A 25,385-nucleotide genomic window follows, 5' to 3' on the forward strand; every position below is an offset into this window, starting at 1 on the left:
CAGGCATCTCCTGCAGTGTCTCCCCCATTTGTCCTCCCCCAGTAGGGAGCAAAAATGATAGAAGCATAGAATGGTTTGGGTTGGAAAGGAACTTCAAAGATCACCTAGTCCAACCCCCTGCCGTGGGCAGGGACAGCCTCCACTAGATCAGGTTGCTCAAAGCCCCCCCCAACCTGGCCTTGAACACTTCCAGTGATGGGGCATCCACAAGTTCTCTGGCAACCTGTGCCAGTGTGTCACTGCTCTCAGCGTAAAATGTTTATTCCTTATGTGCAATTTAAACCTACCCTCTTTCAGTTTAAAACCCTTGCCCCTTCTCCTGTGACTGGTAAAAAGTCTTTCCGCACCTTTCTTGTAAGCCCCCTTTATATACCGCAAGGCCACAGCAAGGTCTCCCTGGAGCCTTCTGCTCTCCAGGCTGAACACCCCCAACTCTCTCAGCGTTTCTGCACAGGAGAGGTGTTCCAGCCCTGGGATTCTCCTCTGGACCCGCTCTAACAGGTCCGTGTCTTGCACTGGGGACCCCGGAGGTGGATGCAGTGCTCCAGGTGGGATCTCAGGAGAATGGAGTAGAGGGGGAGAATCCCTTCCCTCAACGTGCTGGCCACGCTTTGAATGCAGCCCAGGGTACAGTTGGCTTTCTGGGCTGCAGCGCACGCTGGCAGCTCCCATCCAGTTTTTCATCCACCAGCGCAACCGCAGCTTGCTCGTGCCTTGGTGCCACGCAAGCAATGTTGAGCAATAGCTAAAACCTGGGTGTGCTGCCAACGCTGGTTTGGTCACAAATCCAAAACTCGGCAACATATGGGCTGCTAGGAAGAAAATTAACTCCAGCCCAGCCAAAACCAGAACAGACGATGTCACCATTATAGCCTGACAGCAGCTTTGTGTGTTTAATTTGTGGCTTTGCCTTATGTGGTATATTTGGTGTGCACACAGTGCAGGGGCTGGGGCTGGTATTGCCCTCCATGATATCCCTGTCCTGTGCACCCTGGGACAGAGCTGGCACAGGGAGCAGAGGTGGGGGTGATGAACTGTTAAGGAGCCCCACCGGCGCCTCTGTGGCTCAAAATTTAGCAGGCTGGTCCCATGCCCCGGCCGTCGGCGGGTCCCATGCCCAGCTCCGTGACTGCTGACACCATGGGCATCCACATCCCTGCGTGCCCCAAGATGCCGTTTGGCCCAGAACTGGTGAACTTCTGGGTTTGCTGCCGATACAACCCAGACAATTGTGCTACGGGTCTGTATTTATTGTCATGCCATTGCTCAGAAATAAATGGTCAACCCCTGAAGCTGTTGCCCGGGAGTCTGTCATCGCACCCCAAACCCGTACCCCGGTGGGGCTGCCTCAGGCCCTTGCAGGAGGGCTGGGGCAATGGGCTTGGGGGGGCGGGGGTTGGTTTGAGTTCCTCCGGGGGCTGGAGGGTGCTGGGCTGGTCCCGCAACAGCCGGTTGGCTGAGTTGGACAGCTACGGAGGTCGGGGTGGAGGCGGGCAGACCGGGTGGGTGTCCAGGCTGGTGGGGGCCGGTCGCCCCCCCCGATGCTCCGTGGCTGGCGGGCCGCTTCTCCAGGCACAGGCGATGGCTGCTGGTGTTGGGTCTGGCTCTCAGGGTTGCTGAGGGGGGTGGTCCGGCTGTCTAGGTGTGAGGGGTAGTTGCTGGTGTTGGGCCGGGCTCACGAAGCTGCAGCGAGGCGCCTGCGGAGACAGGAGGCTGCTGAGGCCCTGCTGTGGTGCTGGGCGGGTGCGAGGGTGTGGGGCAGCGCTGAGCATGCTGTGGGGTGCGGGCACTTGGCTGCATGTGGGAGTTGTGGGCACAGAGAGCTCTGTGCAGAAAACGGGGAGCCCTGCACCCCTCGGCCTGGGCTCTGCTCGCCTGCCCATGGCTCATCTCCTCTCAGCCCTGACCGTCCTGACCTGCCTGCACTGCACGTGCCGGAAGGAGACCTGACCCCAACAGACCAAAGCTGGGCACAGCTCCTTTCTCAGCGTGCCCGGCAGAGAGCAGCACTCGGCTTCCCTGACCAGATGAGGGGACAGCCTCGGCCCAGTGAGATGTTCTCCATCCTCTCTTTGGAATACGTATCCAAAGAGATACAGACGCCTGCGCAGACAAAAACCCCTGCCTGTGCTGAGAACACGCACGCTGGCAGTGCTGGGGTGCAGCTGGGACAGCCTGACTCCTCTCTTTCTCCAAAGCAAGGCCAGTAGCTGGGAAGGCTTTTGACCATGGTCTGAGCTGCTGGGACACCTTGGCCGAGGCAAACATCTGGAATTTATGGCATCGCCTAACAGGGGGATTGCTGCTGGTAGGTTCACTGGTAGGGAGACATCACTGTTGCGCTTCTCACTTTCTATGGCAATGTCATCCCTTGTTGTTGTTCTTCCTGACCTTGCTCTGCCTACGTCTGTCACTGGCCTGCTCTTGTTGAGGCAGGGTCACTTTTAACTAACACTTGCAACAGTAAGAAGGGGTTTCTGAAAAGAGTGCGTGTGTATTGAGAGGCCAGTTCAAGTATCTTATACCAGAAGTATCAGTAGAGTTTGGCCAGTAACTAACGCGGCACTCCAGAATACCCTACCTCCAAATGCTTCATGGCTAATAGCAGCCATCTAATACAGAAGTTTGGCAGCCCCCCTCTCCCCCCAACAACTCACTGTCTCCTCTTCCTCCACACATAGATGCCACAACACAATAGCATCCCAAGCAGCATGGAGCCCAGGATTGCCGCGGCGCCTTCTATGCAGTACTTCTGGAAATCATCGGGATCCATAGCATTTGCATTTCTCTTGCCATCCACACCTGGAGGAACCATTCTGTACGTTAGCGTGTCCTGCACACTCCCGGTAATCTCACAGGAGGCCCGATTTTGCCAGGAAATGTTCTTTCTCACTTTCTTAGGATCCCTGAAGCAGTGGACATCCTGGGGCTGTAACGTTTCCTTGGTTTCAGTAGAAGCAAAGGAAACTCCCAAAGCCATTGCAAATCAATGCACTCTGGAGCCTCTCTTTCTCCTCTCAGCTTTGCTTACGCTCTGGGGTGGCATAATCCAGTTTTCCCAGTGTCATGGCTTTGCTACCCCTTCTTGGTGAGCCTTCACATTTGCACACAATTTCTTTTGCGCTCACCCACCTTCGCTCTCCGAGGCGTGCTAGTGCTGCTGCCTGGAGGCTCTCTCTGACCCTTTGGGACAAGTTGTCCCACTGAACAGAACTCATGAGGCCAGATGGAGAGCGCGCGGGGGAGCGCGGCTGTTTGACCAATTGCCCCTTTGAGACAGACAGACCAAAACCATCCCTGCGTCAGGGAGTGCCACCCCCAGGTCTCCCTCCCCAGCCCAGCACCCACCCCCCGAGGGGATGGAGTCAGGCCCTCTGGGGAAGACGCGCTCTCCTTCTGCCTTTTCTCCAGTATGGGCACTGCCTGCATGCCCCCAGTTTCCAGGACTTGCTCCCACTTATGGCCCCCTGCCAGACTGCTCAGTACCTGTATTCGTTCGAAAAAATTCATAGATGCCGGTGTGGTGGGCTTCCCCGGGGTTGGAGAGCGCTGCCAAGAATCAGAGAAAGGTAAAGCCTCAGCGTGGCTCAGGCACAGAGGATGCCGGAGGATGGTGCAGGTTCCCCTCTAAGGCCGTGCCCGATCTGTCAGTGCATCCCTTTGGACCTCAGCTCACAGGAGGAAGCCTCCCCAGCTCTGTGGCACCTACGACGACTCACGGCAAGCTCTGGGATGCAGGTATTGCGGGAGGCACCTTCGATTAAGAGTCCTATTTCCCATCATGTGCTGAGCATGGTTCAGGTGGCCTCGTTCCCAAAATGGCAAAGTTCTGAAACTCCTGTGAACTGGGTGTGGTGAGCGGTGAGCATCTCGCTGCATCCACAGAGGGTTACGAGTGTCTCTCTCTGGCACACTGATGGCAATAACCTCCGCACCCCAGAGAGGACAGTCATCCACAGAGAGCCACTCCCGGCTTCTTTCAGAACACTCGCTCTGGACTAATAGTTTGGCTGCTGACACGGTGTGCAGTAGTGGGCACCAGGGCACGAGCCTGCACGCACAAGGTGATTTTGATTTATGACACTGGCTGACCAAAGGACAGCAATTACCTGGCACGCCTGTTGATTGAATTGCCCCCTTTTTTTCATCAGAGACTGGTGCTGCCTGGCTGCCTCCTTCCTGAAGCGCCTCCTCCTCCACAGTCTCACGGTCCAGCTCTTTAGAAAGAAAGTGGGTCAGTTTCATTAGATGCAACCATTCCTCGTCAGGAACAGGGTATCTTCAGGAGGCAATACTTCTCCAAATACATTAATAACACTTAGAAACAAAGCCTGGGCATTTGGCGGTGCACCTAGTCGCTGGTTCAAATGACGAGTCATTCATGGAGAAAAAATTAAGCGCTAGGCACTTTCCAGTTTACCAGTAGACAGCAAATCCTGACCTGCTGAGAGACTAGGGGATTGCATGTGATCGTCGTGTTTGCATTCCACTTAGTGCATTTTTGGCAAACTGCAAAAGGATGGTAAATTGCTTCCTTCAGAGAGGATGGGAAGACGCTGTAGCCAGTTCAGCTGGGGAAAGAGCCCTTCTGAGCAGCACTTGCCATCATGCCAACTCCATCACACGGTCAGGGTGACAGGCACGTGTGGTGGACTGAACTGCAAGCTCTTGCAACCATATTCTGGGCACTTTCACAAGCGGCAGTGAAGAGCCCACAGTCCCCCAAAACAAGAGGAAAACCACAACCAAGTTATCTGAAACACAACCAGAAACAGACAGCTAACCCACCCAAGACTGAATGAACAGCCCTTCGCTTCAGCTGCCTTCAAGTTAGGTGTGCTGCCTCAAGCTGGGTGTCCAGCTTCCACCTGTCCCTGACCCTGAGGTGTCACCAACAGACCTCAGACCTCAAGGGGAACAATGGGGCTGGAGCAGGCTGTGAAGCTGGGGTTGATCCAACCCTGGCCAGGGCATGCCTGCAGCCCAGGAAAAGTCTGCCAGTCTCAGCGACCCCAAGCTGCCTGCGCATCCTGCTTGTCCGTACATACGTCTAAAACCTCAGCTGCCCACATCTTCTGGTTCAGAGTGATAGATACCTACCACGTGCTGCTTTGTCCAATTCCTTCAGGATTTCCTTTAGGTCTTCTGATGATTGCTGGGAACGCTTTCCTGTTTCAGCTTTATACTTTGCTCTTTGAGGACCTTAATGGAAAACATAAAGTTAAATTTCTCACGACTAAAATACTGAAAAGGAGTGGTTAGTCTGTGAAGTCAGTCAAGACTGACTACTCACCCCTGGGATGCCAGGTGAGGTCCAGTGCAGGATCCAGCCGAGGAGCTGGAAGAGCTCTCCCTCTACCCATATCTACAACCAAACACCCACGAGAAGCTTCCATCATACACTGTGATACTGTCATAACTGAATAGCACAACATATAAAGGGATCACGTAGCAACAGGGCACACACGATGCAGGTCTATATTCTCACACCTGCTGCAAGAGATGCCTCACTCACGTTTGGGCTTTGAGCTGGCACCTCTCAAAGGAAGTAAAAAGCTGTGACGTACCCATGAGATCTCCCTGTGCATCAGCCCTGGAACCCAGCCGGGAAGCTGGATGTCCATTACCTCCAGCCACGTCTGTAAACAAACCAAACAGAGAAGCTCTCGTGAAATCTTTAAATGTACTTCTTCAGATCTGAACAGCAGTGAATGCAGTTGAAACGCAGGATTGGTCCATGTCGCTCATCTCTCCCTTCCGCTCAGGAGCATTGTGCAGACAGTTACCGGGTGCCTGGACCATGCTGGTCTGAAACAAACCGTGCACGGGGCTGTCGGGAGAAAGGACTCCCTGGAGCTCACACCAGCTCTAAACTCAACCCCAACAAGCCCGCTGGCTTTGCAGCAGGCACTGGAAAGGCTGGGAAAGAACGCTAGAACACTTTGCAAGGCAGAGCTCCCTGGGGCGCATCACTGAGCCTGACCCATTCCCTCTCTGCTCTTCTGCATGTTTGAGCATCCACCAAGAAAATATTAAGTTAAATTTCATATGAACAGAATATTAAAAGCTAAGTGCTCACTCATGCAAGTGTTTCCAGGCCATGTGTAACACCCCTCAAGGGCCGGATGGACAAACATACAGCCCCTTACTGGGAGATCTCATCTGTGCACAACAGAAGCCCACATGAAAGCACTGGTGGAAAAAAATGATTGTTCACATGTCTTGTGGAGAAGAGCCCGCTGGCCAGGGAGAGGCTGCACCAGCGCTGTCCCATCTGTTCCCTGGGGCTGTGGGCTGGGGCTGGGTGTCCCATGGGGACCTGGGTTTGCCCAAGAAGAATGCTGCCGGGCTAGAGCTGGAATGCTGCTGTTTTCCTCAGCAGACATCTCCTGAGGACAGACGTCTCTGAGGCTGAAAGCTGGGACCCAGCCAGGGAGCAGCAGAGCCACGGCCCTGGGCACGGCTGTGACAAGCCCAGGGGTTCGAGAAGCGCTCCCGCGGGCTATTGCCTGGCCCCTGTGGTGCTGCTCCGGCCCTGGCACACAGGCTGGGGGAAAGGCTGCCCCAGGGCAGGGTGGCACAGGGCCAGCTCTAGGGATGGTTTCTCACGGCTCTGGGCTCCAGCCTTCACCTGGAAAATGCCCCCGCAGCAGCCGCGACCCCTGCGTCTCCCCACAGGGCGTCTGCCTCCTCTTACCTGTGGAGCTGGCCATGGCTCACCCAGCCCAGCCCGGCCCCGCTGCTCTCCCAGCCCTGCCCCACCACGACCCCAGCCCCGCTGTCAGCCCAACCAAGGGGCAGTGGGTGCCGCGCTATGCTGCCAGGGCTGGGTGCTGGCCCTCACCTGCCTGCCTACCTAATTCCCGTGCTCGCCACGGAGCAGCCCCGACGCCCTGGGCTTGCAGGGCCACCAGGAGGAGGATAAGGAGGCAGGCGGGGGCCACGGCCCCCCGTGCCTGAACCATACTGCTGCTGCTGCTGTTGCTGCTGCTGCCAATGCCGCCGCTGCTGCTGCTGCCGCCGCTGCTGGCACTGCTAGCACTGCTGGGGTGTGCCCACGGCACAGCACTGTATATCATGGCACAGCACGGCACAGCAGGGCTCTATGACCTCACAGCCTGGCCTCCCCACCCCCACATTTCACCTCGGGAGGGCGGGGCTCCTGGAGGGGAGGGACACTGAGCCTGCCCCTTCCTGTCCCCCCTCCAGCCGGGGCCTGTGCAGTGGAGGCCCCTCACCTCGTGGCCCTGTCCCGGGCGTCACGTCACAGCCGGCTCTCCACAGCACTGGGGCGGCCAGCACGGCCAGGAGCAGCTCGCTCAAATGCCGGTTCCGTGTTTCCTGGTGCAGGCAGGTGCTGAGGGGCTGCACCCAGGCTGGCCTGCACCGTGGGGCTTCTCTTGGGAGCTGCCCTGTGTGGGAGCACCGCGGCAGCACGCTGCCCTGGGGACTGAGGGGCAGGGTGTGAGGAGCAGCTGTGCCGCCAGCTGAGTCACGGCGCAGCAAAACTGACCAACCCAGGCTAATCCTGATGCAGTTCAGTGGAAAACACTGCTTTGTGGCTTGGAGGGGATTCTGGCCAAAGCACTCGCATGAGAAAGAGTCTTTGCTACATCTCTTTGCAAGGCGTGGGACTGTTTTGTCAAATGGGTCACAAGACAGGAGGTTTTAAAAAACCACCCCAGCTTTAGGGAAGGTGCAGACCAGCAACAGCTTTCTGTCCCAGCACATTCTGTGTGGGAGCAGATGCTGTATATTTTCCATTTTGGAGCTGGAGTCTGGCTAGAGTCAGAGAGAGTGCTGGGACCGTCCTTTCCCGGGGCTCAGCCAGCATCTGTTTATTCCGCATTGTCTAACCAAAACAGGGCTGTCTTGCTGCCGTAAGACTCCCTCCTTCAGCTGCTTCTCATACCAACCTTGCGGATCTCCATCCTCAATGTTTGTATAAGAGGTAACCGGACACCACCTCTTACGTGCAATTGTCACAGACCCAAGTTATCTTTTCTTCCATTTTACCAGCAGAGGAAAGGGTGCAGCCAGAAATAGAGATACAATGCAAATCAACTTCTGGCTTCGTGGCTGATGCTGTTGTGAAGGTCTCGGCAACAGGACATTCTTCGATCACTATAGCCTGCTACGGTGGGATGGGATCCACTTGTCTAGAAGAGGCAAGGGAGTCTTTGGCAGTGGGCTGGCCAACTTAGTGAGGCAGGCTTTAAACTGAAGGACTCGGGGGGGCGGGGTCCAAAGTGGCAATGCTCACGCCACTACAACCAACTGGGGAATAAGACTGGCAAACCAGGGCGGTGACAACTGTTCCTTAGCTAAGTCCGCCCAAGATGTGAACCAGAAGACCAACCACCTCGAGTGTACGTATACCAATGCACCCAGCCTGGGGAACAAACAGGAGCAACTGGAGCTTAAAGGAGGATCCAGGAAACTGTAGGCCCATCACTCTTACTTCAATCCCTGTGAAGGTAATGGAACGAATCCTCCTGGGGGCTATCACAAGTCAAATGAAGCATGTGATTGGGAAAAGCCAGCATGGATTCACCAAGGGCAATTGGTGCTTGACAAACCTGATTGCCTTCTATGACAAAGTAAGCTGCTCAGCTGATGTGGGGCGAACAGTGGACATTGTCTACCTGGATTTCTCCAAGGCTTTTGATTCAGTTCCACACAGCCTCCTCCTAGAGAAACTGATGCATTATGGTCTAGACAAGTGGTGGGGAACTAGCTGACAGGCTGCACCCAGAGAGTGGTGGTAAATAGCTCTTTTTTGAACTGGCAACCTGTCACAAGTGGGGTCCCCCAGGGATCAATACTCAGCCCAACGCTGTTTAGTATCTTCATGAGTAAGCTGGATGATGGGATCAAGTGCACCCTGATGACGTTTGCAGATGATACCAAACTGAGTGGGGAAGTAGACACTTTGGAAGGGAGAGCCACCCTGCAGGAAGACCTACGTAGGCTGGAAGAGTGGGCTAAGAAGAACCTTCTGAAGTTCAACAAGGACAAGTGTAAGGTTTTGCACCTGGGAAAACATAATCCAGGAGTGCAGACTAGGAACCACCTGGCTGGAGAGCAGCTCTGTGGAGAGGAACCTGGGGGTCCTGGTGGACAGCAAGCTCAATATGTGTGCTGCAGAAGCAAATAAAGCCAACAGGTTCAACAAGGGCATCACCAGCGGAGACAAAGAAGTCATTATCCTTCTCTATTCAGCACTTGTCAGGCCACGCCTGGAATACTGTGTTCAGTTTTCATCCCCACTATACAAAAAAGATGTGGACAGGCTGAAGAGGGTCCTGAGGGGAGGGCCGCCAGGATGATCAAAGGACTGGGAAGCCTGCCATATGAGGAAAGGCTGAGAGAATTGGGTTTGTTCAGCCTTGAGAATAGAAGGCTTAGGGGTGACCTCATCACCATGCTCCAGTACTTAAAGGGTGGCTGCAAAGAAGATGGAGACTCCCTTTTTACAAGAAGTCACATGAAAAAGACCAGGGGTAACGGGTGCAAGTTGCTCCTGGGGAGATTCCTATTGGACTCTAGAGGAAAATGTTCACAGTGAGAACAATCAGCCATTGGAATAATCTCCACAGGGAAGCGGTGGATTCCTCAATATCAGACACTTTTAAGATTCTGCTGGACAGGGTGCTGGGCCATCTTGTCTACATGGTGCTTTTGTTTATATGGAGCTTGTGCTAAGAAAGGTTGGACCAGATGATCCTTGAGGTCGCCTTCCAACCTGGTATTCTATGATTCTATGATAGTATGGTTCTATGAGTCTTTGAAAAAAATGCACTGAATGCCTCTGCTTTTTCTTTCATCCCTATTAGTCAGATGACCATCTTCAACAAGAATTGGTTCAATGTTTTCTTTAGACCTCCTCTTGCTATTAACATATTAAAAAAACCCGCTCTTCTTGTCATCTGAAACCAACACTAGCCAGTTTCAACTCTAATTGAGCTTTGGCTTTTCGTGTCTTCTCCCTGCATAAATTGCCTGCTCCTGCGCTTCTAAAAGGTGCTTCTTAAAGACTGACCAGCACTCATGAACTCCTGATCCCTCAACGGCAGAATCCCAGGGTACTCTACTGAATAGCTTAAACTTTGCTCTCCTGAAGTCCAGGGTAGAAACTATGCTGTCCTTTTTTCTCATTACACTGGCAATTTTAAACTCAGTAATTTCATGATCACTGTGGCCAAGACAGCCACCTACCATCACATTCCCCACAAGTCCTTCTCTATTCACAAACAGCAAGTCTAGTAGGGCATCTTTCCTAGTTGGTTCCCTGCGTACCTGTGACAAGGAGTTATTTCCTATAATCTTCAGGAATTTCCCAGACCTGCTCGTCACGGCAGTATCGTATTCCCAGTTGATGTCTAGGAAGTTGAAATCTCCCATAAGGACAATGGCTACCAGTCCAGAAATTTCTCCTAATTGCCTACAGAAGAACTCATCAGTGCTTACATCCTGGCTGAGTGATAAGTAGTAGACACTCACTACAACATCTCCTTTGTTTCCCATCCCCCTAATCCTCCCCCAGAGGCTCTCAATCACATCATCTCTGACTGTGAGGGCTGTGCAGTCAAACCTCTCCCGTATATACAGTGTGACACCTCCACCTCGTCTGCCCCACCTGTCCTTCCTGGACAGCCTGTAGCCCTCCATCTCAGGACTCCCGGCATGACACTTGTGCCACCAGGGCTCACTGACAGCAATGATGTCATAGCTCTGGGAATGGACCAAGGCTTCCACTTCATCCTGGTAGTTTCTCCTACTGCCTGCTATTTTGCATTCTATGGTATGGCATTTTTTAATTGTATATATTGTCTTGCATAGTATGGTGTTTATTTTTTGTAAGTATTGTATCATATGGTATGGTTTTTATTGTATCTTATGTACTGTACTTTGTATTGTATGGTGTTTAATGTATGGTATGGTGTTACACGATATAGTATTGTAATCTAATGTATTTTGTATTATACTGTATTTTGTATTTTATACATGGTATTTTACGTATTGCATTCTATTTTATGTATTTTCTTTAATGTATTGCAATGGTATGTATGGTATGGTGTGTATTGTATTTTACAATGTGTATTGTATGCATTGTATTCTATTTTTTCTATGGTGTGACATGTATTGTATATACTGTACTGTATGTAGGTATTGTATGTACTGTATGTTGTGTATATATTGCATTGTTTATTGTGTGCTGTGTATTGTCTATTGTGTGGTATTGTATGATACGGTATTGTGTGGTGTAGATTGTCTTGTGTATATTGTGTTGTAGGTATTGTATTTTGTATTGTGTTGTATTTGCTATTGCATTGTATTGTATGTGTTAGGGTGTTTATGTTGTGTTGTGTCGTATCGTATTGCATGTATTGTATGTCATGCTACAGTATTTACTGTAATGTATGTATTGTATGCATTGTGTTGTATAGTATGTATTGTGCTGTATTTTGTAGTGTATGGTATGCATTCTAAGATATTGTGTTTATTGTATTGTATGCAATGTCTTGTATGTACTGTATTTTGTATTTTATTGAATTCTGTATTGTGTTTTCTATTGTATTTTGTATCGTATGTATTGTACATAGTGTATGTAGTGTATGGTAGCGTGCATCTTATTTTCTCTTTTGTATCCTATTTTGTATTGTTTTTATTTTGCATTGTATTTTATTTTGCATTGTATTTTATGTATTGTAATGCATGGTATTTATTGTATTGCATGTATTTTCATGTGTTTTGTAATGTACTTTGTAATGTATTTTGTAATGTATTTTTCTGTTGTAATGTATTTTGTATTGTATTGTATTTTGTATTGCATTTTATATGTGGCATGGCCGGTATTGTACGGCTTGTATTGCACTGTAGTATTGTACACTATTTTGTACAAGAGTATAAACAATAGGTATTGTATTCACTTGTGTATTCATTGGTATTGGCGAGACTTAGCGGAATGAGTCCCACAACAGGAGTTCTGGGATGGAGGGCTATAGGCTGTATTGTATATATTGTATTTTTTATTGTATCGTATGTATTGCATTGCATTGTGTTGTATTGCATTGAATGTATTGTATTTTGCACAGTACTTTGTATTGTTTGTGTAGTATGGTATTTATTGTATTGTATGTATCCGCCTGGACCAAAGTTCAGTTAGGTCGAACAGGAGGAGGGCATCTGTCACAGGTATGTATGGTATGGTATTGTACTTTGTATCGTAGGAGTTGCATTATAGTTTGCATTGTATTGTATGTATTGCAGTGTATTGCATGTAATGTATTTTCTGTTGTATTCTATGGGATGGTATGCATTGTCCGTACTGTATTGTACGTAGTGCATTGTATGCTACATATTGTATTCTATGGTATGCTATGTGTTGTATGCTGTGGTATGCATAGTATGGTATTATACAGTATGGTATTGTACGTACTGCGTAATATGATATGTACTGTATTGTATGTAATGTATTTTATATTTTTTGTACTGCATTGTATGTTTAGGGGTTTTTTGTATGCTACAGTATGGTATGTCTTGTATGTGTTGTGTTTTATTGTGTGGTATTTATTGTATCATCTGCATTCTGTTGTATTGTTGTTTGTATTGTACTGCTTGTATTTTGTTTTGTTGTATTTTGTATTGTATGCATTATTGTATGGTATTCTATTCTGTAACGTACAGTATTGTATGTATTGTATTTCTTATTGTATTGTATTAACTTGTATGTACTGTATGGTATGGTATGTGTTCTGTATTGTGTATCGTGTTGTATGTAATGTGTGGTGGTGTGTTTTGTGTTGTAGGTATTGTATGTATTATAATTCATCTTGCATTGTCTTGTTTGTATTGTATGTGTTTTGTTCTATTGTGTGGTATGGTATTTATTGTCTTGTATGTATTCTATTGTATTTTGTTCTTATGGTACTTTCTTTTGTAATATATGGTATGGAGTGTATTCTACGTCTAGTAGTAGTGCATCGTGTGGTATGTATTGTACGGTATGTATTGTATGGTATGTATTGTATTGTAGGTTATGTAGGTATTGGGGGTATGGCAGGTATGGTAGGGTATTGCATTGCATTGTACGTTTTTGTGCTGCATGTATTGCATTGTGTGTATCGTTTCGTAGGTACTGCTCTCAATCCATTCTCCGATCAGCCTGTAGCGCTTGGGATTGCCCCAACCCATGTGCAGGGCCTTACATTTGGCCTTGTTGAAGGTGGTTCGTATGGGCCCATCTCTCAAGCCTGTCAAGGTCCCTCTGGATGGCATCCCTTCCCTCCAGCATGTCGACCACACCACACAGCTCTGTGTCGTCAGCAAACTTGCTGAGGATGCACTCGATCCCACTGTCCATGTTGCCAACAAAGATGTTAAACAGTGCCAGTCCCAATACCGACCCCTGTGGAACGCCACTCATCACTGGTCTCCACTTGGACATTGAGCCATTGACTGCAACTCTTTGAGTACGACAATCTGGCCAATTCCTTATCCACCGAGTAGTCCATCCATCGAATCCATGTCTCTCCAATTTAGAGATAAGGATGTCGTTTGGGACAGTGTCAAATGCCTTGCACAAGTCCAGGTAGATGGCATCAGTCATTCTTCCCTTACCCACCAATGCTGTAACCCCATCATAGAACGTCACCAAATTTGTCAGGCACGATTTGCCCCTAGTGAAGCCCTGTTGGCTGTCACCAATCACCTCCTTATTTACCATGTGCCTGAGCACAGTCTCCAGGAGGATGTGCTCCATGATCTTGCCAGGCACAGAGGTGAGACTGACCAGTCTGTAGTTCCCTGGGTCTTCCTTGTGTCCCTTTTTAAAAATGTGGTTATGTTTCCCCTTTTCCAGTCTGTGGGAACCAGACTGCCAGGACTTCTCATATATGATGAGGAATGGCTTAGCCACTTCATCTGCCAGTTCCCTCAGGACCCGCGTACGCATCTCATCAGATCCCATGGACTTGTGCACCTTCAGGTTTTTTAGATATTCTCAAAGCTGATCTTCTTCTACCGTGGGCAATTCTTCATTCTCCCAGTCCCCGCCTTTGCTTTCTGTGACTTGGGCAGTGTGGCTGGAGCTCTTGCTGGTGAAGACTGAGGAAAAAAAGTTGTTGAGTACCTTGGCCTTCTCCATATGCTCGGGAACCAGGTCTCCCATTTCATTCCAGAGGGGGCTCACGTTTTCCCTTGTCTTTCTTTTATCACTGACGTACCTACAGAAACTTTTCTTGCTGCGCCTGACGTCCCTGGCCAGATTTAATTCTATCAGGGCTTTAGCTTTCCTAACCTGATCCCTGGCTGCTCAGACAGTTTCTCTGTACTCCTCCCAGACTACCTGCCCTTGCTTCCACCCGCTGTAGGCTTCCTTTTCGTGACCGAGTTTGCCCAGGAACTCCTTGTTCATCCATGCAGCCCTCCGGGCGTTTTTGCCTGACTTTTTCTTTGTTGGCATGCATCGCTCCTGAGCTTGGAGGAGGTGACCCTTAAATATTAGCCAGCTGTCTTGGGCCCCTCTTCCCTCCAGGACTTTGTCTCATGGTAGGCTACCAAACAGGTCCCTGAAGAGGCCAAAGTCTGCTCTCCTGAAGTCCAGGGTAGTGAGCTTGCTGTGTGCCCTCCTCACTGCCCTGAGGATCTTGAACTCCACTGTTTCATGGTCACTGCAGCCAAGGCTGCCCTTGAGCTTCACATCCCCTACCAGCCCCTCCTTGTTGGTGAGAACAAGTTCCAGCATGGCACCTTCCTCATTGGCTCCTCTATCACTTGGAGGAGTGAGTTATCATCAATGCATTCCAGGAACTTCCTGGATTGCTTGTGGCCTACTGTGTTTCCCCTCCAACAGATATCAGGGTGGCTGAAGTCTCCCATGAGGACCAGGGCTTGTGAACGTGAGGCTACTCCTATCCACCTACAGATGGCCTCATCTGCTCAGTCCCCTTGGTCAGGTGGCCTGTAGCAGACCCCCACTATAATGTTCCCTGTCCCTCTGCTCCCCTAATCCTGATCCATAAGCTTTTGGTCAGCTCCTCATCCATCCCCAGATGGAGCTCCACGCACTCCAGCTAGCCATTGACATAGAGAGCCTCCTCATCTACCCTGCCTGTCCTTCCTAAAGAGCCTGTATCCTTCCATTCCAAGACTCCAGTCATAGGAGCCATCCCACCACATCTCTGTGACACCAGTAAGATCACAGCCCTGCAGGTGTGCGCACGTCTCTAACTTCTCGTTTGTTCTCCATGCTATGTGTGTTTCCATAGAGGCATTTCAGCTGGGCCCCCAATGAGGCTGACTGGCTGGCTGGAGTGGTTGGAATTCCTTTGATGTACTTTACTGGTGTTTCCCTGTTAGTTCCTTTTACCGCAGGAATGGATTGTATGGTATGTGTTGTATGGTATTATATGTATTGTATTGTATCCTATGTATCGTATTATACCTTATATAACATATCATGTCATACTGTATCATATGTATCATATTTTATTCTATCGTATGTATTGCATATATTGTGTACATGGAATTGTATTGTGCTTACAATGTCTGTATTTAATTTATGGTACGCAGTGTACGGTATGTTATTTATTGTATTTTATAAATTGTATTGTGCTGTGTTGTGTTTTAGGTGATGTACTGTACATGTAGAATTTTGTATATTATGGTATGGTAGGTGTTGTACGGTAGGTGTTGGATGGGATTTTGGTTTGTATTATGTTTTGGTTTGTACTGTGTTTTGTTTAGTACTGTATTGTATATAGAGTATGTACTGCATTTGTATTGGGTTTGTGTGGCAAGGTTTTGGTAGCGGGAGGCTACAGGGGTGGCTTGTGTGAGAAGCTGCTAGAAGCTTCTCCTATGTCCGACAGATGGACATGCTCCATGCTCCACATGGACACGCCGCTGGCCAAGGTCGAAGTGGTAGTGCATCTGGGATAAAATATTTGTATTTAAGAAGGAGAAAAAAACCCCAAGAGCAACTGCAGCCAGAGAGAGGAGCAAGAACACGTAGGAGGAACAACTCTGCAGACATCAAGGTCAGTGAAGAAGGAGGGGGAGGAGGTGCTCCAGGCACCGGAGCAGAGATTCCTTGCAGGCCATGGAGAAGACCATGGTGAGGCAGGCTGTCCCCCTGCAGCCCATGGAGGATGATAGTGGAGCAGATATCCACCTGCAGCCCGTGGAGGACCCCACGCCAGAGCAGGTGGATGCACCCGAAGAAGGCCGTGACCCTGTGGGAAGCCTGCGCTGGAGCAGGCTCCTGGCAGGACCTGTGGAGACAGGAGCCCACACTGGAGGAGGTTTTCTGTCAGGACTTGTGACTCTGTGGGGGACCCACACTGGAGTAGTTTGTTCCTCTAGGACTGCATCCCGTGGAAGACAGCCACGCTGGAGCAATTCATGAAGAACTGTAACCCATGGGAAGGACTCAGTTGGCCAGGAGTAAGTGCAAGAGAAATGTGAGGAGAAACAAAAGGAAATGGATGAGGAGAAGATGGAGGAAAAGGTGAAGGAGGAGGAACACAAGAAGGAAGGTGAGGATAAGGAGGAGGAAAAAAGAGGACGAAGATGAAAAGGAACAGCATGAGGAGGAGAAAGACGGGAAATGAGCAACGGCGTTGGGTTTGCGTGGCAAGGTTTTGGCAGCGGGGCGGGGCTACAGGGGTGGCTTCTGTGAGAAGCTGCTAGAAGCTCCCCCGTGTCTGATAGAGCCAATGCCAGCCGGCTCCAAGACGGACCCGCCGCTGGCCAAGGCCAAGCCAATCAGCACCTCTGTGGTAACATATTTAAGAAGGAAAAAAAACAGTTAGAGAGAGCTTTTGCAGCCGGAGAGAGGAGTGAGAAGATGTAAGAAACTCTGCAGAAACCAAGGTCAGTGCAGATGGAGGGGGAGGAGGTGCTCCAGGTGCCAGAGCAGAGCTCCCCCTGCAGCCCGTGGTGAAGGCCATGGTGAAGCAGGCTGTCCCCCTGCAGCCCATGGAGGAAGGATGAGGGGGTGTAGAGATTCCACCTGCAGCCTGCGGACGACCCCACGCTGGAGCAGGTGGAGGCACCTGAAGGAGGCTGTGGCCCGTGGGAAGCCCACGCTGGAGCAAGCTCCTGGCAGGACCTGTGGACCCGTGGAGAGAGGAGCCCACGCCAGAGCAGGTTTGCTGGCAGGACTTGTGACCCCGTGGGGGATCCACGCTGGAGCAGTTTGCTCCTGAAGGTCTGCACCCCATGGAAGAGACCACGCTGGAGCAGTTCGTGAAGGACTGTAGCCCGTGGGAGAGACTCACGTTGGAGAAGTTCGTGAAGGACTGTAGCCCGTGAGAGGGACTCCATGCTGGAGCAGGGGAACGATGAGAGGAGTTGTTTTAAGAGTTGATTTTATTTCTCATTCCTCCACTCTGTTTTGCTTAGTAATAAATTAGATGAATTCCCTCTCTAAGTTCAGTCTGTTTTGCTCGTGACGACAATTAGTGAGTGATCTCTCCCTGTCCTTATCTCGACCCATAAGCTTTTCGGTATACTTTTCCTCCCCTGTCTAGTGAAGGAGAGGAGTGATAGAGCGGCTCTGGTGGGCACCTGGCCCCCAGCCAGGGTCAACCCACCACAGCAAGAGGAGGAAGAAGAGGAGGTGGAGGAGGAACAGGAGAAGAAATAGGAAAAGCAACAGGAATAAGAAGAGGAAGAGGAGAAGTGTAGGAGAAGGAAAAAAAAAAGAAGGAGGGACAGGAGGGTGAGGGGGAAGAGAAAGAGGAAGAGGAAGAGCAGCAATAAAAGGAAGAAAATTAAGAAGAAAAGGAGGAGAAGAAGAACAGGAGGAAGAACAGGATGATGAGAAGGAGAAAGAAAAACATGAGGTAGGAGAAGATGAAGAGGAGGAGAAAGGGGGTGAAGAACAGGAGGGGGAGGAGAAGGAAGCAGAAGGAAGAGGAGGAAGTAGAAGAGGAGAAGGTGGAAAAAGAACAGAAGGAACAGGAGGATGCGGATAAAGAACAGGAGGGTAAACAGAATAACTGAGTAACAGGAAGAATAGGACAAAAAAATGAAGGAAATAGGAGGAGGATGAGTTGGAGGAGGAGAAGGAGGGGTATAAGGAGGACTGTGAAGAACAAGAAGAACAGGAGGAGGATGAACATGCAGAGGTGTATGAGGAGGAGGAGGAGGAAGAACAGGTGGACGAGCAACTGGATGAAGACAAAAAGGAGGACAAAGAACAGGAGGAGGAGGAAGAACCGTAGGAAGAACAGTATGAAGAACATGAGAAAGAACAAGACGATCAGGAAGAACAAGGGCAGGAAGAGGAGGAGTACAAGGAGGAACATAAAAAGGAAAAGAAGGAAGGACAAGAAAAGGAGGAACAAGAACAGGAGGAAGATGAGAAAGAAATGGAGGAAGAGAATGAATAGGGGGAGAAACAGGAGGAGGAAGAAGAGCAGGAGGACAAACAAGGCAAAGAGAAAGAGAAGGGGGAGGAGGAAGAACAGGAAGAGGAGGAAGAAGAGGAAGAACTGGAAGAACAGGAGGATGAAGAACATGAGGAAGAGAGGAAAGAAGAGGAGGTGGAAGAAGAACAGGATAAGGAGGAGGAGGAGGAGAATAAAGAAAAAAACAAGGAGGAAGAAATAAAGGAGGAGAAAGGAAAGGAGGAGGAGGTTGAGGAGGAACAAGAACAGGAGGAGGAAGAGGAAGAACAGGAGATGGAAGAACAGGAGGCAGAGGACAAACTGCAGGAGGAGGAGGAGAAAAAGGAGGAGGGAGAAGAGGAGGAGGAAGAGCATGAGGAAGAACAGGAGGAGGAGGAGGAGGAGGAAGAACAGGAGGAGGAGGAGGATGAAGAACCAGAGGAGGAGGAGGAAAAGTAGGAAGAACAGGAAAGAGGAATAGGAGGAGGAGGAAACACCTCCAAATTCACTCTAGAGTGTCAGCACACCACAGTTATTGGATGGAGTGCATGCTACATCCGTTCGTCCATGAGGATTCACTAAATCCAAGCCTACTGGTGAAGCTGTTACTCACAGGAGTTGTTCCATGTTGTGGCTATCACTCCTCTTGGGAACAGACAGGAAAGCTCTGGATGACAAAGGCTGTCAGGATGCGCTCCAGAAACAGAAGACCAATGCAAGAAGATCCCCATCACCTAATCGCATAGAAATAATTCTAGCTCAATGAAATGACTATTGAAAATGAACACACAGAAGAGCATCCGCCATTAAAACTCTTTCAGCAGTATTTTTAACTGCTGCAGGCTGATGACTTTACCATCACTGTCACAGGACCCCAAAAGAAATAATAACTGGTAAACAGTAACTCTACCCATAGCCCATATCTATCTAGCCTTCAAAGGTAGAAAAGCTCAGCCTACAGCTCTGGAGGTCTACACCAGCCTACACTTATATCCTATGGCTACTTTCTGGATGGTCTGTCCAGAAAGTCAGATCATAATTACCTTTGAAAGAGGATGGAACTGGCAGGGTGGGGGGGGGGGGGGGAGGCAGGTGGAGAAAGAAAGGGAGAAAGGGAGTGCTGGAAAAAAGGGAAAGAATAAGCACACAATTTAAAAAAAAAATGAACCAAGTTATTCTGAAGGGCAGCTCAGCCTAACTCACTTTCCCCAGCAAAAAGCTGTGCAGCTTGGAGGGAAACAAGCCTGACTTTGGTGCTGGGATGCACACATGTATCAGAGTTCAGATCTGAAACAGCAGCAAAAGCCTGACATGGCTCCTTTTCACTTTCCTCATACCCATGTGTGTGCTGTGACTTCTTCATTTCCCTGAAGTCCTCCCAGGCTAACAGGGAAGTGGCTTCTGTCCAGTCTATGTGCTATGAAGAGAAACACTTTTGACCACTAAGGGGGCAGCAAACAACTGCATTTGCAGAAGCAAAGCTGCACCTTGGCTTTGGAGATACCCACAGCTCCACTAAGACCCAGGAGCCCCTGGCACCCTGGCATTTGCTTGGTCCTGAAGCCTTGTGGAGCCTGCCAGCACTGGGGAGCCCCAGGGACAGAAGCAAAGGACACCGGTAAACCCCCACGGGATGAGTGATGAGGGCTCTGTTCTTCCTTCTGGCCACAAGAGGATGCCCTGGTCCATGCCAGGACAGGGCATCTCTCCTCCTCATCACCTGGGGGAAGGCAAGGCCTGAGGAAGGCCCTGGGTGCTGGGCTCAGCAGAGGCGGTGTGACCGGGAGCGGGGTCCCGTCTCCTGCCAGGTGCTGGCCTGGCTGATGCGAGCTGCTCCCATCATGCAGCTCCACCTGCCCAGGGCTGTGGCTGACAGCACACACAGACCTGCACTTTTGGCAGGAAAGCTCCCCTCTTGTCCTGTCCCTTCCCCTTCGTCCTCCCTTCCCCTTCCGTCCTCCTCTCCCCTTCTCTTCCCTGCCCTGCCCTCCCCTCCCCCCTTGCCCTTCCCCTCCCTGAGAAGGCCCAGACCTTATGAGAGCACTTAGGGATGGCAGAGCTGTGCACACACCTTGCTCTGCTGAGAGAACAGCTCCAGGTGAAATGGCCCTTCTCAAAGGCCATCCCTCTGCAGGCCCAGTGTCCCGGCTGGTGGAGGAACAGCTGTGGTACACAGGAGCAAGGGGCACACGGCACCTCCCTGAGGAAAGGCCAGGGCTGCCTCTGCCCGCCCAGTACCAGCCACCCCATTGGCCACAGCTGAGCCAATCAGCAGAGTTGGAGGAGGCCTGTCAGTCACAGCCAGCTGGGGTGGGGCCGGAGGGGGCAGAGACCAAGCAGCCTGAGGAGAAATGGGTGAGAGATGGGCCAGGACCAGGGCCAGGACCAAGACCAGAGCCAGGGCCACAGCCAGGGCCAGAACCAGGGGTGCTGCAGGAGCAAGAGCAGGTATCTCCCAGTGTGGATGGGCCTGGGGGGAGGGACCTGGAGCCATCATCACCCACATACCCCAATTCACCAGCCCTGGGCCCGAGTGCTTTTGGTTCTCGTTCCTGTGTCCTGCTCTCTGTCCCTGCCTCTCCCTTTCCCTCTCCCCTTCCTTTTTCCTCTCATCCTTTTGCCTCTGTCTCTGACCCCGCCTGTGTCGGTCTGTCCCTCTGTCCTTCCTCCTGCTCTCCTCTGCTTTCTGTGTCCCTGTGTCCTGCTGATCATCATCATGTTCCTGGCCTCACTCTGCCCTCTTCCCCTCCATCCCCTTCTCCCTGTCCCTCCGCCCGTTCCTCACCAGAGGTTTCCCTTCTCCATTCCCTGCAAATCTCTCCTTGTTCCCACCATCCCTCTGTCCTGTTCCTTTCCCTCCCCTGCCACTCCACCACCCTGTCCCACCTCTCTCTGCTGTTCTGTCCCTATCTCTTCCTCCTCGTCCCTGCTCACCCTGGGCTCCAGGAGTGGGGCAGGGGCAGCCCCAGGGAAGCAGCCATGGGGACTGTGAGGGGGCAGAGCTGGGCCAGGGGACAGTGTTCCTGCAGGGTGAGGCAGCAGGAAAGAGGCGCCCCACAGCATGCTGAGTACCGCAGTCCTGGAGCATAGGGGTGCTGGTCAGCCATGCCTTCGGAAAGCAGGAATTAAGGATGTACAATGTAACTAGATGTATGTGTCTCTTAAGGAACTTGATCCAATTTCCTACTCTCAAGACGAATAGGTGCAATAGTCAGGGAATGAGATTTTCATAAGAGAGCCCCTGGGGTGTCCCTTTGTGGGGGTGCCTGAGAGGTACTTGTGAGGGTTGCTTGTAGTGGGGTGGGGGGTGCAGGTACTGGGGGCAATGGTAGCAGCATGAGGTGGTGCTGCTGTGCCTGGGGATGCTGGTACCAGCCTGAGGTGGGGGAGCAGGGTGGGCGAGGTTCCCCAGGCTGGGAAGGGGGCAGTGCTGTTTGTTCACCTCCATTTGAGCTGAAGGCCTGTGCTATAACCTTGGCCAAAGGAGAACTGCAGTTTCTGGGTGTGTTTGTCATGCTGCAGTGCTTTGCCCCAACTGTCAAGCCGTTGGTCAGTCCTGGAAACCCTCAGCTGAACAGTCCAAAAGCAGTGAGGGCCTGAGTGCATTCTGGTTTGGCTCACTGTAACTCGTGTGTCAGTCTGCATCTGTCTTTGCTGGTTGCCTGTGTCTTTCTCTTTGAAGGGATGATCTTTGGGAGGTTCTGCAGCATGGACCTCCTCCCTCCATTGCCCCATTGCAGCATGCCTACATTTAATGCCTGCTGCTTCACACTCTTTCCTCTCAGAGCTGCAATCAGAGCCTTCATCCAGAGGAGAGCTGTTCACCTCATGACTTCATGAAGAAAATCCAAGAGCAGAAGGAAGAACTGGGCCTGATGGTGGACCTGCCATCCAGAACTCGCTACTATGGGCCGGAGGTCAGCCTTGGCCTTGCTGTTGGAGAAGCGAAGGTCTATGACGTTCACGTGCCACTTCCTGGGGAGCGCTGGTGGGGCTGTGCTGGGGGTCCATCCTGGGGGCAGGGAAGCATCACAGGGCTGCTAGCGAGCATCCTTCCCTGCAGGGACTGCCAGTGCAAGGAGTATGTCAACAGTTAGTGAGAGCTGCGGGGAGCCTTCCCCTGTGCCGTGGCTCAGCCGGGCTCTGGGAGCGTCCTCAACAGATGCTCAGAGCCTGAAGGAGGCTGAAGAAGAGATGTTGGAGGGACCTGGAGCCCTGCAAGGCTTGGGCACGAGCTTGACAGGAGCTCCTGGGGTGCAGGGCATGCCACCGCAGCTAGCAGACCTCTGGCCTGGAGCTCGAGCGCTGTGACGCAGGAGATATGGAAAGGACGGGTCTCCTCTGAGCCTGCAGAGTGGTGGAGGGAAAAGGAGAAAATATTGTGGGGTCGAGGAGGAGCCTACATCTTTCTGTCCATGGGCAGCCCACCTGGCCTGTACCCGCCGCTGACATGAGCTAATTATGGATGGGGCAGAAGAGGTTGGTGAGCCTGAGGGCAAAGGTGATGTTGGGGATGAGGAAGAAGGAGCAGCATTCCTGGCCAAAGCAGGTGGTGTTCTGCAAGGAGAGAGGATGCAGGTCGCCGCTGGGCTGTGTGAGGAGAGGTAGCCGTCAGGGTCTGGAGGGGCTTGGGGAGCCTTGCAGTGGCTGTTCCTGGTGGCGGGGGGTTGCCGTCAGCCCTGGCCCCCCCCAGTTTGTACTGATGTGCCTGAGCCAGTGCAGGTCCTGTGCAAAGTGCTGCAGCTTCTTCCTCGTGAAGCAGCTGGTCTCCTGGGAAGAAGGGAGGCAGCATGGAGGGCAGATGGAGGGCTCCAGCCAGCTCTGGGTTAACGTCGGGCTTGGAAACAAGGGCTGGATGCTTCAGGTGCCCCTTCCCCTCTTGCAGATCCCCTTTCCCTTTTATTTCTTTCTGGCTGTGGGGAATTTGGTCATCCCTCCCACCGAGAGCTAATCCTCCCCTGGCTCACCTGCTGGAGGATGTGCTGGGCTTGTACAGGCAGCTCCGCTTCCAGTGGGGCCATAGTAGCCAGTGTCTTCTTCACCTGCTCCTGGGGAAGCCTAAGAAGAACAGAGCATACTTAGAGCACCGCACAGCAGGATGGGTGCCCCAGAGGTGCTGGGAGCAGGGTGTTTCAGCGCCATACATGTCCTGAGCTTCAAATTGGGTCTGGTTGCTGGAGGGCAGGTAAGAGGGAGCTGTCCCCAGCAGAGAAACCCCCTAGCAGGCAGCGAGATGAAATGCTGTGGGATGGCTCTACTGGGAACGCTGAAATGCCCTGAGCGCTGCAGGGGGACTTCTGATTTGCAGCAACAAATCTAATCACTAAAAGAGACCAATCCTCCCCGGATGGCATCTTTGCTGATGCTCCATCACCCCATCACTGGCTTTTTGGGGCCCTGGCTGGTGGGACCTGTAAGGCATGTGATGAAAACTCCTTTCCCTAACTATTTAATCAACCAGTCTTTATATTATGAAAGTGTATTAGCTTTGTTTGTATATATATATATATACACACACACACAATGAGTTCACATGATACACTGTAATGTGATGAGGTAGTAGAGTTTTCCTGGAGACTTTGTGATGTGGTTTAGCCCCAGCCGGCAGCTGAGCACCACGCAGCTGCTCGCTTACTCCTCCCCTGGTGGGGTGGGGAGGAGAATGGAAAAAGAAAGGCAAAGCCTTGTGGGTTGGGGTAAGGACAGTTTACTGGGACAGCAAAGGGAGAGGGAAACAATCAACAACAGTACTGATAACAGATATTCACAATGGGTGATAACAGAAAGCAATTTACCGATCGATGACCGACCGGATGCTCAGCCCATCCCGGAGCCACGCTGAATCCGCCCCTCTGTGACTAGCCCCCTTTTATGGTGAGCGTGACGTCACATGGTATGGAATAGCCCCCCTGGCCAGCCTGGCTCACCTGTCCTGGCTCCTTGTGAAAATTAACTCTATCCTAGCCAAAACCAGGACACTTTGGTATTGTTTATGCTGAAGTAAAAGAAACTAAAGGACAGCCCAGCCCTAGAAAGAAGGACTTTGCTTCTGGGAAGCTTAGAGCTGTCCATGAAGGATAAAGAATACCCCGTGTCAACCAAGATAACACCAGCATCCTAGCCCCTCTGACACATCTTTGAAACCCTCCCAGCATCATCCAGCATCGTAGATCAATACTTCAGGGAGGACTGACTCCAGGGACATCTGGCTCAATAGACAATCAGCAAGAATGCTGCAAAACTAGAGTTGCTTTGCAGTTTGACTCTGAATAGTAATCGGTAGTGTGGGTTCTAGTCCTTAGTCGCCTTGTACCTGAATGATTGAAGAGTATAAGAGCCTTATGTAAAGACACATTTGGGGTGCACCAATTGGCTCGGACACTGCATGTGCATGGAAAAATATTTGCCCCTGTAATTCTATACTTTGCGACCTTGCCTCTCCCCTTGGCTGGCATGGGCCAGTTGTGAATTTTTTGTGCCATCAACTTGGGGCTCACCTGTGGGCTGGGGGTTTTGCCAGATGAGGTCCAGGCAGTGTCAGATGAGGCCGAAGAGGGGGTGGAGCAAGCTGGGCAGCCAGTGTAGTGCCGGCTCCGGGATGTTGGCATGCAGGTGCCGTCCATTGATGCCCGCCCGCTGCCCTGGCGTGAGCTCAGTTTTCTGCCCTCAGCCAGTCCCTGCCTGGCCCCCAGGGTGGCCGCGGCTCCTTCCCAGGGACAGACCCAGCTCACCAGCAGTGATGCTGGTGCTGGGTCAGCGATGACGCTGGTACCGGCGCAGTGATTCCGGCACTGGGGCAGTGATGGAGGCCTCCATCCTCCTGGTGTTGATGCTCATCAGCGGGGTTTCACCCATGGGCGCCCGCAACCCAGAGTGATGGCCCACCTGCCCATTGCTCTCAGTGTCCATCCCCAGCCCAGCCTAGCCAATCACAGGGTGGGCAGGGGCTGTGTTAACGCCCTGCCCCCCCACCCCCCCACTGCACAA

General features: G+C 51.4%; 1 protein-coding gene across 6 annotated transcripts in view; it reads right to left on the minus strand.

The window, feature by feature from the left end:
• Positions 1-330: 330 nt before the first annotated feature.
• LOC129212992 (uncharacterized) overlaps positions 331-25,385 on the minus strand; it is a 154,661-nt gene continuing 129,606 nt past the window's right edge. For 2 of the 6 annotated variants that reach the window (XM_054842264.1, XM_054842262.1), the window contains exons 3-9: positions 5,568-5,639; positions 5,294-5,365; positions 5,101-5,202; positions 4,110-4,217; positions 3,487-3,549; positions 2,658-2,802; positions 331-1,697 (exon numbers count right to left, since the gene is read on the minus strand). In XM_054842264.1, the coding sequence (XP_054698239.1) occupies positions 1,676-1,697; positions 2,658-2,802; positions 3,487-3,549; positions 4,110-4,217; positions 5,101-5,202; positions 5,294-5,365; positions 5,568-5,639 (584 nt within the window). In that variant the 3' untranslated portion in view covers positions 331-1,675. Of the gene's footprint in view, positions 1,698-2,657; positions 2,803-3,486; positions 3,550-4,109; positions 4,218-5,100; positions 5,203-5,293; positions 5,366-5,567; positions 5,640-6,856; positions 7,087-19,011; positions 19,133-20,429; positions 20,621-25,385 lie in introns of those variants that run through there. The other 4 variants (XM_054842261.1, XM_054842263.1, XM_054842260.1 and 1 more) reach the window with 4 other exon arrangements.

The sequence above is a fragment of the Grus americana genome, chromosome 14 (genome assembly GCF_028858705.1).
Source record: "Grus americana isolate bGruAme1 chromosome 14, bGruAme1.mat, whole genome shotgun sequence".
In the NCBI taxonomy this organism is placed as follows: domain Eukaryota; kingdom Metazoa; phylum Chordata; class Aves; order Gruiformes; family Gruidae; genus Grus; species Grus americana.